The 14,429-nt window shown below is 43.3% G+C and overlaps 1 protein-coding gene across 4 annotated transcripts in view; it reads left to right on the top strand.

Moving 5' to 3' along the window:
• The first annotated feature begins 514 nt into the window (after window positions 1-514).
• Window positions 515-14,429, top strand: part of MICU1 (mitochondrial calcium uptake 1) — a 125,129-nt gene continuing 111,214 nt past the window's right edge. For 3 of the 4 annotated variants that reach the window (XM_014940505.1, XM_014940503.1, XM_014940502.1), the window contains exons 1-2: window positions 2,433-2,535; window positions 13,530-13,691. In XM_014940505.1, the coding sequence (XP_014795991.1) occupies window positions 13,531-13,691 (161 nt within the window). In that variant the 5' untranslated portion in view covers window positions 2,433-2,535; window position 13,530. Of the gene's footprint in view, window positions 595-2,432; window positions 2,536-13,529; window positions 13,692-14,429 lie in introns of those variants that run through there. The other variant, XM_014940501.1, reaches the window with a different exon arrangement.

Below are 14,429 nucleotides of genomic sequence, written 5' to 3'. Positions count from 1 at the left end.
TTAAAAGACAGAGAGACGTTAGGGGAAAAAAACAACAAACAAAATCCTAGCAAACACCCCCCACCACCACCTCTTTGTCAAATACGGCTGAAAAATAGTTTGGTTTACTTTTTCCAAAGACCTGGTTTGACTATTACTTATGTAAATGTCAGAAATTTTTATACCGACTGCCAAGAAGTCAGTACACTGAAGCATTAGCGCTACAGAAATTACACATAGAGAAATCTACATTTTTTCACCATCATTAAAAAAACCCAACCCAACCAACTCTCAGGAATTAGTACACACACTTTTTTTTTTTTTTTTTTTTAATCAATCAGCTGCATGACCTTATTTTTTGCCCCTCCTGACTTTATTTGGTGGGCAGTCTGAGAAGAAAGTACTGAGGTCAATATGTGTGGGCACTAATATGCAGATCATGACTGCCAGAAGGGAGACTCTGTGCAGCAGGCTGCTGGCAGCAAAGAGTTGTGATCTTTATTGTATTTCTTTCTTGTTTTTAGAACACAGCTCTGCAGTTGCTGAGATATAACTCCCACTGTTCTTCGTGACCGCCTGACCCACAGCCTGCGAGCCAATACGCTTGCCCTACAGGTAAGGATGGTATTGCTGCCTGCTGGGGTGTGTAACTCACAGCATGCCATGGCCCTGCTTTCAGGGACTTTCAGGTCTGCTGAACTAGTTACCTGGCTGATATTTGCCCTCAAATCTGCCCTGTTTGGAGTTATTCTTTGTTGTGAAGTGTTCACCTAGGATTTTCCCTAAAGCTGTAGGAAAATAGGTTGCCTTTTTGCAGCGTGAAAAGTTGTGCTGACCCTTCCATTGGAAGGCTCGGTCAGTGGTGTGTGGTTTGGAAGGAGGAGCAGCTGTGGAACAGCAGAGGAGCAAGCTGTGGAACAAGGCTGCTCCCTAGGGCTTCCCGTGAACTCAACCTCAGCTGTGCCATTTTCATAAAATATATAAAAAACCCCAAACCACCCCAGACTCAAACCCCCAGTGCAACTCACTATTTCTGTGCACTCAGTAAAAACTTATTTGAGCATAGGGAGGTATCTTTAAAACAAAGCAACAAGCAAAGCTAACTAAAGAAGCTTAAACTCTGTGTCCTTGTCCACCTGGAGCAACAAACCATTTCTTGGCCAGCACAGGGGTACGAGGCAAATATGTTCTGGTGTCATCACTGCCTGTTTCTCTGGGACACTGGAGGGGGGGTTGTGGTGGCCACCAGTTTCAGCAACGGCTTCTTTAGCCAGTAGCTGCTGCCAGAAGAGGGCATGGAGGCTCCTGTGGCTTATAGCCATCCTCTTAAATTTTCTGGTATTCAGAAAATTTCTGGTGTGTTAGAGTATAATGTGTATATTCAGCACTGTACCTTAGGCTCGTGTAAACTCTGTTCTTTCTTTGCACGTGGAAATGGCCTGTTCTCCAAACCCCCCATTTTCTGCAGAAACTTTTGGGATATCCATTATGCTTCTTGAACTGAAGAAGTTGTAATTTCATGCTCTGGAGGAAAAAGAATGGTGTGTCTTGCTTACATCAATAATGTCTGCCTACTGGGGGCTCTCTGGAGCTCCCTGTGCCTTACTGTTCTTTGTGTAACTTCTCTGTACAGCATCCTCTTGCGTCTCTCGGGCTGAGAAGTCAGGTTTCTGGGTAAGCTTGTGGTAGCATTTTCAGAGAAGAGATTGTACTGTTGTTCTTGGGAAGTTTAATGGGACAAACTGCAAGATTTGCAGATTATTTGAAGTCTTAGAAGGCTGTTGAAGGAGCGTACCATAAGCATTGCATTTTTCAGGTGATACTTGAGGGAGCCATCAGCTATGCTTAGATCTGGAATGTGGAAACAACCGGTTTTTTGCATTTCTTGAGCAAAATACATTCTGTAGCAATCGTGCTAGGTTTATTATAAAAACACTTGGCTTCGTGCAGTTCCTTTTGCTGCAGTGACATTCTTTGAAATGGAGTGAGCTGGGATATAGAAGTACTTGATTTATCCTTCCCAAGTTTCCAGTGGCCTTACTGGTGCCCGGTATTTTAATGCAGTTCATTGCAGTAGGGCTGAGGATGCTTGTGTACCACAACACAAAACTTTCTTTATTAGATTTCCAGACGCTGTGTGTCCCTGCTGGGAAATGGCAGGGGTGGTAGTGACAAAGTATTTTGGTGTAGATGCGACTTTAGGTGTGATGGTGCTGTTTGAGATAATTCGGTAGGAAACAGTTACCCAGGGTTGTTGAATATTGTAGAGTGTTGTATGCCTTCGAGGAGAATGTCTTGACCTTCTGTAGGGGATTATTTGTGGTGCTGCCAGGGCTGTGTGAATTATTGCTGTATGTTATAGCTACTGTCAAAGCAGATCATGACTGCCAGAAGGGAGACTCTGTGCAGCAGGCTGCTGGCAGCAAAGAGTTGTGATCTTTATTGTATTTCTTTCTTGTTTTTAGAACACAGCTCTGCAGTTGCTGAGATATAACTCCCACTGTTCTTCGTGACCGCCTGACCCACAGCCTGCGAGCCAATACGCTTGCCCTACAGGTAAGGATGGTATTGCTGCCTGCTGGGGTGTGTAACTCACAGCATGCCATGGCCCTGCTTTCAGGGACTTTCAGGTCTGCTGAACTAGTTACCTGGCTGATATTTGCCCTTAAATCTGCCCTGTTTGGAGTTATTCTTTGTTGTGAAGTGTTCACCTAGGATTTTCCCTAAAGCTGTAGGAAAATAGGTTGCCTTTTTGCAGCGTGAAAAGTTGTGCTGACCCTTCCATTGGAAGGCTCGGTCAGTGGTGTGTGGTTTGGAAGGAGGAGCAGCTGTGGAACAGCAGAGGAGCAAGCTGTGGAACAAGGCTGCTCCCTAGGGCTTCCCGTGAACTCAACCTCAGCTGTGCCATTTTCATAAAATATATAAAAAACCCCAAACCACCCCAGACTCAAACCCCCAGTGCAACTCACTATTTCTGTGCACTCAGTAAAAACTTATTTGAGCATAGGGAGGTATCTTTAAAACAAAGCAACAAGCAAAGCTAACTAAAGAAGCTTAAACTGTGTGTCCTTGTCCACCTGGAGCAACAAACCATTTCTTGGCCAGCACAGGGGTACGAGGCAAATATGTTCTGGTGTCATCACTGCCTGTTTCTCTGGGACACTGGAGGGGGGGTTGTGGTGGCCACCAGTTTCAGCAACGGCTTCTTTAGCCAGTAGCTGCTGCCAGAAGAGGGCATGGAGGCTCCTGTGGCTTATAGCCATCCTCTTAAATTTTCTGGTATTCAGAAAATTTCTGGTGTGTTAGAGTATAATGTGTATATTCAGCACTGTACCTTAGGCTCGTGTAAACTCTGTTCTTTCTTTGCACGTGGAAATGGCCTGTTCTCCAAACCCCCCATTTTCTGCAGAAACTTTTGGGATATCCATTATGCTTCTTGAACTGAAGAAGTTGTAATTTCATGCTCTGGAGGAAAAAGAATGGTGTGTCTTGCTTACATCAATAATGTCTGCCTACTGGGGGCTCTCTGGAGCTCCCTGTGCCTTACTGTTCTTTGTGTAACTTCTCTGTACAGCATCCTCTTGCGTCTCTCGGGCTGAGAAGTCAGGTTTCTGGGTAAGCTTGTGGTAGCATTTTCAGAGAAGAGATTGTACTGTTGTTCTTGGGAAGTTTAATGGGACAAACTGCAAGATTTGCAGATTATTTGAAGTCTTAGAAGGCTGTTGAAGGAGCGTACCATAAGCATTGCATTTTTCAGGTGATACTTGAGGGAGCCATCAGCTATGCTTAGATCTGGAATGTGGAAACAACCGGTTTTTTGCATTTCTTGAGCAAAATACATTCTGTAGCAATCGTGCTAGGTTTATTATAAAAACACTTGGCTTCGTGCAGTTCCTTTTGCTGCAGTGACATTCTTTGAAATGGAGTGAGCTGGGATATAGAAGTACTTGATTTATCCTTCCCAAGTTTCCAGTGGCCTTACTGGTGCCCGGTATTTTAATGCAGTTCATTGCAGTAGGGCTGAGGATGCTTGTGTACCACAACACAAAACTTTCTTTATTAGATTTCCAGACGCTGTGTGTCCCTGCTGGGAAATGGCAGGGGTGGTAGTGACAAAGTATTTTGGTGTAGATGCGACTTTAGGTGTGATGGTGCTGTTTGAGATAATTCGGTAGGAAACAGTTACCCAGGGTTGTTGAATATTGTAGAGTGTTGTATGCCTTCGAGGAGAATGTTTTGACCTTTTTTTTTAAAGCAGAACTATTTTGAGAAAAGAGGTAGCCTTGCCATCTGCAACACACCTAATGTGGAGGATGGCTGTATATCCCTTTAGGGCGATGTGTTTGATGCTTCTAGTAAGAAATGCAAGGACTCATAGCAAATCTGGGTTGAAATGCACTTTGTCTGCCTAAGCACCCAAAAGTCTTTGGCAGGCTTGCCCCTTAGTGAAAGATTTAAGATACAATGAAATAGGAAAAAATAGACAACTTGACTGTTCAGATCGTGCATTGTTTTACTGCAGCTTCCGTAGCATTATCTGAAAAGTCCTTGGCTAGTAAATTCTGAGTTATCTTTGCCTGTTACCTTGTCTGTGAGTGCAGTGACTATTTTTTTTTGCCAAAGAAACCTGCCATGGAATTTCCTTTCATCCAACCTGGATTTAACCTCTGTTGAGAGCAGCTTTTAACTGCAGTCCCACCATCGCTCAGAGTTGGCAGTGCTGCTGTGTGAAGAGATCTTCTCTGGGGTGGCACTACTGTGGATGTGGGGCAGGAGAAGATGAAGTGGACAAAAGTGCTCATCCCTGTAACTGGGAATTTTGTGCTGCATTGGGCACAAGGTGGGAATACACAGCTAGGGGCAGGCCAGCTGCTTGTGCTGGTTTATAATAGCTGTGAATGTGTGGCCTTAAATGCTATGTATAAACAACCTTTGATTCCTTACATGCTTTCCTTTCTGTCCCTGCAGCCTGTCACAGCTTGTCACCCTTTCTCTACCTGCCACAAACAAATCAGTGGCTTAATGTAGTGGTGTTCTGTTCATTGTTTTTTTTGAATAGAAAATAGTTGGCTTATCTGGTGTGTGTAGTTTTCTGTTAAGTCACCAGGGTCTCTAGAGCTCAAATTCTTTGGGTTTTCCTGTTACTGTTAGTGTTTGTAGCTCTTTGAAATGAAATCCAGGATCCTCGTGTAGACAGCAAGAAAGAAGATCGTGGTTTGAGATGAGGAATGCTGCAGCTGACCTGTGCTTGAAACATGAGCCCTGGGAATCTGTGTAGCTTCCTAATTTGCAGTCTGTGACGCAGACAAAGCCTGTCTTGTGGCAACATCGAAATCAGACCTAGTATCTGTATAGACTTAGCTGTGTTATGTACCACAACTTTAACATCTGTGTTTTCATTAGTTTGATGCAAACTTTCCTTCCCTGGCATTTTTGCTTCAAGAGCTAGAAGAGTAGTTGTATTTTTTTCACTAAAATCTTAGCTACGATACAAACACAAGGAAGATCTGCAAGAGTTGATGCCTGCCTTATGCCAGTGGGTGGTAAAGAATCCATGAGGATTGTCACTGTATTAGATGCTCTGTGTGTGTGCATCTGCCTTGCCATCCATTGGAGTTTTCTGGTAGTTTGCCTCCCTCTAGCACTGGTAGGAGGAGGTGATTTTTTTTTTTTTTGACACCTCTTCTTATAATCTGTAACTTTGGCTTTTATCATGTGCTTTTAAGGTTGCTGGAGCGGGTCCAGAGAAGGGCAACGGAGCTGGTGAGGGGTCTGGAGAAGAAGTCTCCTGAGAAGATGCTGAGGGAGCTGGGGGTGTTCAGCCTGGAGAAAAGGAGGCTGAGGGGAGACCTTCTGGCTCTCTCCAACTCCCTGAAAGGAGGGTGTAGCCAGGGGGGGTCGGTCTCTTCTCCCAAGGAACAGGTGATGGGACAAGAGGAAATGGCCTCAAGTTGCCCCAGGGGAGGTTCAGATTGGAGATGGGGGAAAATGTTGACATGGAAAGGGTTCTGAAGCCTTGGACTGGGGTGCCCAGGGAAGGGGTTGAGGCCCCATCCCTGGAGGGATTGAAAAGCCGGGTTGACCTAGTGCTTAGAGACATGGTTTAGTGATGGGTTTTATCAGAGATAGGTTGATGGTTGGACTAGATGATCTGAAAGGTCCCTTCCAACCTGGACAATTCTATGATTCTATGATTTCCATTAACATTAATGTAATATTATTTTTTTTCTGTTGGCTGAAGTTTTGATGGACTGCAAATAGAACTCCTCCATCGGCCAATGGATGTTTTGCTTTTTGGTTTCATGGCTGCGGAGAGAGAGGTGGTGGGTGGTAGTGGTCGGGCACCATGACTCATCTGGTCATCTGCTCAGTGGAGTGTTTGCTGCAGATTAGCACGTGAGCACACGTGTTATCTGCTGGCCACCTTGGATGGAGCTAAATATTTGTTGCTGGCTTTTTCGTGCTGTGAAAGTGAGCTCCTGGGGTCATGTTATAAAAGCACAAGGCACTAACCAGGCTTATCTGTGTTCTTTTTTTCTCTCTGAAGTTAGAGCTGATCCAATAATGCGTTGCTGGAAAAACAACTGCAGCAGCTCAGACTTGCTTTTCTTTTTTGTGGGGGGAACCAGTGCTCTTCTCCTGAATTCCCAAGAAATCACCATCTGGTAGATGAAATGCAGATGCTGTAACTTTTTTGTCTCAGGAAGATTTTTATTTAAAACTTCTTTTGATATGTGCCATCGAAGTGTCGCACTTCGGCAGGAGAGGCATTTTCTAAAGAAGCAAATGGCTGTGGCCGGGGTAGGTGATGTTTCTATTAAAAAGATAGAATAGGAAAGGGAGAAATTACTGTAAGGTGATGTTCAATTTCTGAGTGGGTCTACAAATCTTTTCCCTCCTTTTTGGAGAGGAAAAGAGGTACAGACTTCACCATGTCAAATTCTGAGATGATCCACTACCTGTCTACCTCCGAAAAGAAATACGTCTTTTTCTGGAGCTGGTCGTATATCTGCAGATAACTCCAGCCTCTTGAATTGTCACCTTCACAGCCCAGTGAGGCTTTTGCTTTCTTTTCAGATGACTTACAAACTTGAGTATAAGAAGTTCCATCTAAACATGAGGAGGAACTTCTTTCCTGTGAGGGTGGCAGAGCCCTGGAAGAGGCTGCCCAGGGAGGTGGTGGAGTCTCCTTCTCTGGAGACATTCCAAACCCACCTGGACACGTTCCTGTGCAACCTGCTCTGGGTGGACCTGCTCTGGCAGGGGGTTGGACTAGATGATCTCCAGAGGTGCCTTCCAACCCCATATGATTCTACGATCACTACTTAGTGCTAAAGATCAGTAAAATTGTTTTCAGTCGTGTCTGCTTTGCTCTGGACTCTGTGTGGCAGCGTTTGGGGTTTGTGCCTCTTCTCTGGTTAATGTTGCTCGAGTCTAAGGCAAAGTTCTTGTGGCTTGGTAAAAACCCACATGGGCGGCTTGTACAGCCCAAGGGGAGGTGGTTATTTCTTCTGTATAGCACTTGCTATCTCAGGGTGATCCACAGTTCCTAGCAGACTGTTTTCAAGCAGTGAGAGCTCAGGTGTGGGTATGTGGAGCTTGAAAGTGGGGTGAGGAGGGATTAGGCCAACTGATAGTAACAGAGAAACCTACGTTTCCCTTAATTTAAACACAGCTAATAATAAGGATACTTGTATCAAACTGAGGGGAAAATCACCTATGTGTAAAAGTGATAGCTTAACAAATTGGATTTCAACTAGCCGTGGTCTTGCTGTTTTACTTTCACTTTGTGTCTTAACGATGCTAAATAGATCAATTTGGCAGAATAAAGCAACTCATGAGATAAGGGTGGCATAAATAATGGGGTCTTAATAGATTTCATCCTGGTAAATTGTTAGACTAAATAAGCCATGTCAATGGCAGGGGGATTGCAGAACACCAAAATGGGTTGGTAGCACAATATTAGACTGGATTTTTTTAAACATGTTGTGAAATGCAATGGCTTTAATTGCAGCTGCATGCAGAGCAGGGTGAAGGTTAATACTAAATCCTGGGTATTTGAGGGAGGGCACTGGTGCCCCTCAGGGGAAGATGAGTGATGACTGACTGGAGTTACAGAGTTGGGAAGTGGGCATTTTCAGGGCTGAGGATTTTAGGAAAGAAGTGAATCCTTACCACAGCGACTGTTAAAAAGAAATTGCCAGGCTATATGTTAAGTTTCTACTAAAGACCTGGCAGCGTGTTATGGATTGATGCTTTGTAGACTCTCAATCAATTTGAATTGTGCTCTGAAACAAATGTGGTTTCCCCTTTCCGGTGAAATTAATGTGATTAAATATTGCCCCAATTTCATACCTGAGAAGAAATTACTTTTGCTGCTAGATTTCATTTTCATTCCCAAAATTGATTTATGCATCTTAGTAAGCTAATAACTTCAGTAATGTAAGTAATCCTTTATCTGAAAGTTGCACCGGGTAAGGTGAAAATTTGGAGCTGCAGGAGGGGAAAAGAGCAGGAACTGTTTGGTTTCTCTTGGGAATTGGGGAAGGAGTGGATCCAGATGCCTCGGTAGCTGGAATCTACCTCTGGGCACCTTTTGTGGGAACTATCTTTGTAGAAATCTCTCTCCCTTGTACCAGTTTGTAAATGGCGAGTACGGAGAACTAGGGGGAGGAGAAGTCAAAATTACTAACTTAATCTTGGAGGAGGCAGGTCTGATGCTAAGACTTTGGTTTTTTTCCCCTGGGTTTATATATCTCAGATTATTTTAAGTATCTCTATATTAATGTTGATGGTGGAACTTCTCTCCTGATTACTTTATCCTTTCCCTTGTGTCTTGACTTTTCCTTCCCCTTGGATTTATTTGTTGTACTTTCTTCCTCATTGCAATTTTTCCTTCCTCTTTTCCCAATAACAGTCTTGATAAGACGAAGGAGGAGACGAGGAGAGCTGGGAGCTGAGACCCTCACTCTTCTGCTGCTGGGTTCTCTGCTTCAGGGCACCCCACCAGGGCCTTCTGGAGCTGGTGTCACTGTCTCCAGTGAGCAGGGGTGAGGTGTAATTGATGGTCAGGGGCTGAGATGGAAGTAAGTGAGGAATTTTCCTGCAGTGGCTGCTGGGTCAGGATGTCTTGGTGTGCTCTGGCAAAGTCAGACTTTGCTTTTTAATAAAGATACAGCTCCATAAAGCTCATCTGGTTCTTAGTGACTGCAGTCCCTGCAGAAGCCTTTATGCCTGAGAAATGCCTCATAAATGCAAATCTTTTTTGAGAAGATCTTACTATATAACAATATTTTTCATTTAAATTTACAATTGACATTTTGCACTAATGCGCAAGCTTACCGTGCCCTAGTAAATCTGTTCAAATAAAAGGTGCCTGTGAACCCTTCTCTGATTAAAAATTAAACACCCATCAGCTTATTCAGTCACTGTTCTCCCTCTCACATGCTTGTGCCACTGAGGCCAGCTTTGACATCAAAAAGCTGCTTTAAGTGGGTTTCATCTTAAAAACCGAGGCTGTTCTGGATTGCCAAAAAGGACAACAAAAAGTTCAGTGCTGTGGGGTACCCAAGTGCAAAGAAGTCCCTTTTCCCAGACTGGGCTCCTTAGCGCTTTCAGTCTTGAGAACATCAGCTAATTAGGGTGCTGGAAAAATGGGAGCAAGTCTTTTTGTTCTTTTATTTTGGTATCTGAAAAAGGATGCAAGAGTGTTGGGATCTGCAGTGGAAAAATCCAGGGCTGAACTGCTGATGCTCTGGACATGGCAAGGGGAAGAAGCAGAGAGCCTGTGTGAATTTCCTTGCAAAATAGGTTAGCAGGCAGAAGATCATTGTTTGGAGAAATAAAATATCCACATCAAGCCAGAATGTATATAGCTGTCGAAATAATTTTGCATTTCTTCTTTTAAAGCCATCTGAATGTCCTCAGTTTGAAGGATGCCTGTCGTGTCTGGGTTTCCTGGATGTCATGTTTCATGCTAAATTACAAATACGTGAGGCTTTATGCTGTTCCATCTTGCCAGCTGCGTGTCCCCACAGAGCAGGGCCCTGAGCCCTTACCTGATGATCATGAGAGCTGCTGGGGCAGAAACACAGCTTAAACCATGGAGCTGGGGCACAAAAACGTGGTGGACAGAGTGAGCCAGGTAGTGGGATGGGCTGTCAGATCTCTTTTGGTGGGGGTTTGGGGCTGGTTGACTTTTTTTTTTTGGTTGGGTTTATTTTTTTCAGTTTTTTGAGGATAGTGGTTTGGTGGAGTCAAGAAAACTTTTATTAAATCTTCAAGTCTTTCAGTTGACTCTTCTGCTTAAAAAAAACCCAACCCAATACCCATGTCATGTAGCATAAATAAAAGCAGACATGTAATTCTTTTTTGGAACAAAGCCCCAACTATTTCTTTTGCCCAAGGGTATTAATTCAACCTCTGAAAGTAACTGTAGAGCTGTTCAGACCAGAACTTAAGATAAGACTGGCTTATCTTTTAGAAACAAAAATATGATTTACAGATTCCTTGTAGCAGTAATGCTAGGATGTCATTACAACTTTTATGTCCTTATTTTCATTATTTTGGAATTAATGGCGGTTAAGTTTGGTAGTGGTTTTTTTCTCTGAGCTACTTTATTGTATCCTGTAAAAAAACCCCAAATCGTTTATTGCATTAAATCACGCAAGAATTGAGGTTATTTCTTATTGCAAGCTGTAATCACATCAGTTTGTGGGAGTTTTATACTTTATCTCAGTTTTATTCCTTACCCTACTGCAGATCGTGGTGTTAAGCTTTTCATTGCTGCAGTTACGGCAAGATGCTTATTTTTAATCTTTTGAAAAGAGAACGCCAGCTTTCTTGAGTGATATTGACTTAAATGTCTGGAGTTTTTAACAAAACATACCAAATATAACACTTTTGATTTAAAAAAAATAAAAATTATGAGAGATTTTAATATTGCAGATGGAAAGCATGGAAAGTTCAGCTTCCGAAATGTGTGTTTTTGTTGTTGTTGTTCTGAGACAAAGATTCTCTTTATTTTTAGGGTTGTTATAATGGGAACTGCTTTCAGCTCTCTTGGGTGGTTGCTACCACGTGAGCACTGTCTGGGTGAACATCCCAGCACCATGAATTATGGAGATGTCCTGGACAAAGCGGATAATTTAATATTTCTTAGGGCTCAGACAGAGCAAACATTTTTGTAGCTCTTAAGCCAGCAATCTGAAATGTTGTTAAAATCTCTTCAAGCTCAGAAGTAAGCACTGTGGGGCTTGATTTTCATTTTGCCTGATTAAATGATACTGGCAACGCTTCCCTTATCCATTACTTCTTATGCATATAAAGCTGCAATTAGGATGGGGAACCCAAGTAAGGACAACATGATGCTTCTTGGTGAAAATAACACTTGCAGATTTTTCTCTGCATACGTAACAGAAATTTATCCCTGGAGATGAAATGGGAACATCAGGTTTGTGTAGGATGGAATTAATTTTAAATTTGAAATCAGAGCTGTTCCTCATTACAAAATCTTCTATTGTTCAGAGCTGGAGAAAATTGGAGAATAGATGCTGTTGGCTGGCTGGATTCCATTAGAACTTTAATTTTAAGCCTGTTTACTTTTAAAGGAATAAACAAAATGGTAATGCTGACTGCAAACTTGATTTTTAATGTGTGTGCAGATGAATATCAAGTGGATACTATTCAGATGCACTGGTTGTGAGCAGCAAACTTCATGGAATTTGCCCATAAACCAGGGTGGTGAGAGATAGACACCCTGTGGCTTTGCCAGCTCCGTCCCAGCCTGCTGGTGCTCCCTCCCATCTCCCTTGTCCCAGGACTGTGCAAAAGCCTTAGATCTGATAAAAATCACCGATAAGGGGGTTTGCTAATGATTTTTCATTATCTGTGCTTTTCTTCCCATATCCACCTGTTTCTTGATTGTGCTGGTCCCAGCCTGCTGGTGCTCCCTCCCATCTCCCTTGTCCCAGGACTGTGCAAAAGCCTTAGATCTGATAAAAATCACCGATAAGGGGGTTTGCTAATGATATTTCATTATCTGTGCTTTCCTTCCCATTGCCACCTGTTTCTTGATTGTGCTGCCGAAATCTTCAGATGCATCTCCACCACCTCTTGCCTTAAAAGATATTGAGCTCTGGCACTCCAGTTTATCTGCTGAAAAATTTATATGAGTCTTCCCTCCCTGTTCCTCTCTCCCCCTCCCTAAATTCGCATCACTGGTTCATATTATGAAATCCTGAGCTGCGTGTTGCTTTAACCGGCAGAAAATGGGATTTTATAGCTGAAATGGGGTAACACACCATGGATGTTAAGATGTGTTTGCGCAAAACGGTCCCAAGATCCTCGTTGTTGGGAGTTAATGGTTTAGCAGAACGGTATGGTGGCATCTTGTGTTGCAGAAGCAAGTAGAAACCAATAAATGGGACTCTATTTTTGCATTCTGTGGTTATTCACTGGCTAGGAATATTTGAATGGAACAGCAAGAATGGGGAACTAAAGTTAAAAATTGGGCCACTGCTCTGCTGCTCTCTCTACTTCCAATTTTTTTGCTGGCCTTCGGAATTCTTTTACCGTTCTGTTCCCAATTTCCTTTTTTCAAGACTGACTGAGACGATCGGAAAATTGAATTTGCGTCAGTTAGAAATGAAACCTTTATTTCACTAAAAGATGCAGCACCTTTTCTTTTCAAAGTCAACATTTACCCTTCACCTTCAATCTGGTGAGCTAGCAAAAATTGCTTTCTCCCCTGTCGCTGCTGTGTGTGAGGAGGGGATGGTTTTGCAGTTCAGATTTCTCTGCGGTAACAACGTTTAGATTTGTCGCTCTGGTTTCCCATTTGTCCCTGTACCCTTGTGTGTGTAACCGGGCATGGGTTGTATTTTATGAGTTTTGACACTGTGAAACTTCCCTTGAAGTTGAATATAACTTGTTTTTGCTCCAGGCTAGCTAAAAAAGTGATTTAAGAACAGTGGGATTTTCTTAAGGAAACTTAAAATGACTGGGTTGGGGTTTTGTGTAGTTGGTTTGCTTGTTATTTGGTTTATTTTTGCCTTTTAAAATCCAGCTGTGTCTTGTCCTCTGGCCAAATGGCTCTTATTTGCTGTTGCTTTTAAGATCTACCTGCGTTTTCCGTGCCTTGGCACTTGAGCGGGAGTGTGCAAATATTTCCTCGTAACAAAGCGTGCTGGGTAAAGGCTGAAGAGGAATCTGAAAAATGTTGTAGGAGCAGCTGCATAAGTAGTTGGGATGTGATGGCGAGTCGTGTCAGCCAGGTGTATGCCCATCTGTAATACTTGTAATTTGCTATTTATTAGCCAGGTGACGCACCGATTTCAGAACAGCTAATAAACATCTGTGACAGTTATTTTCTGTAACTTTCCAATTTTAGAAAAAAAATGTGAGCAAGCCTGATCTGTGACAGTTATTTTCTGTAACTTTCCAATTTTAGAAAAAAAAAATATGAGCAAGCCTCTGGTTGAGGGTTAGGGCGAGAGTCTGCAACTGGAAACTGTTTGTTGCTTTACTGATGTGTTCTTTTTATTTGACAGGATGTTTCGCCTTCGATTTCTCCCCGTCGCGGCAGGGCTGTCCGCTGTTGCCCGGCGTTACCACGGGACAGCTCATCACCCCAGGACCAGGCGTAGGCTCATGGTGGCAGCTTTCATAGGGACGACTGCAGTGACAGGAAGTGCCAGATTCCTTTGGCAGAGGTAATAGAGATTATTATATTGTATTATTTATTTATTTTGCCTGTATCCTCATGCTGCTTTAGTCCTGGGATAACTACCTGCAGATGGGTTTAAGATCTGCAAAGCGTTACTGCTTGTCCTGCTTCTGCTGAATGGAAGGAATGGTTGTTGCTGACTCCCTGTGGAGCTCCTTTGCTGCTGAGAGCCAGAGGTGTCAAAAAGCTCAGGGCTGAAGAGTTTTCCTCCATAGTCATCATCGTGGGCTGTTTGCCTTTGGTGGGGTTTTGCTGCCTGGCTTCCCCTTGTGTGATGATGCTGCAAGGAGGAATCTCTTGACTCTACCAGCCTGAGTGAAAACATGTTTTCAGCTTCTGGGAGGGCTTCTAGGGACAGCATTCTTGGCCAGGGGATGCTGCTCTCCTTATCTTTGTGTTCTCCTGAATGCTTCACATACAAAACATAGCAGAGGAGCTGCTATGACAGCACAGTCACATCTTTTGGTGGTAAGGTAGCTGCCTGCAGGACTCAGGAGGTTTTTAAGGGCCAGAGTCTGAGCACACCTACTCTGAGCAATGAAGCTCAAAGCTTGTTTCCATAACTGTGAGGAGAAAAGTGGATATTTGTACTTGCCTGAGGTGGTCCTTACTGAGCCATGCCACGTTTGAAATAAATCAAGGACTCTCGTATCTTCTCTCAAAATATGGAAGTGGTGTGGCACCAGCAGTGTCACTCAAGCTCGTGGCTGCAATTAGGCTCTGA

The sequence above is a fragment of the Calidris pugnax genome, unplaced genomic scaffold (genome assembly GCF_001431845.1).
Source record: "Calidris pugnax isolate Ruff unplaced genomic scaffold, ASM143184v1 scaffold39, whole genome shotgun sequence".
Lineage (NCBI taxonomy): Eukaryota > Metazoa > Chordata > Aves > Charadriiformes > Scolopacidae > Calidris > Calidris pugnax.
Note: the sequence above shows the minus strand (reverse complement) of the source record. Positions and strands in the feature narration are given on the sequence as shown.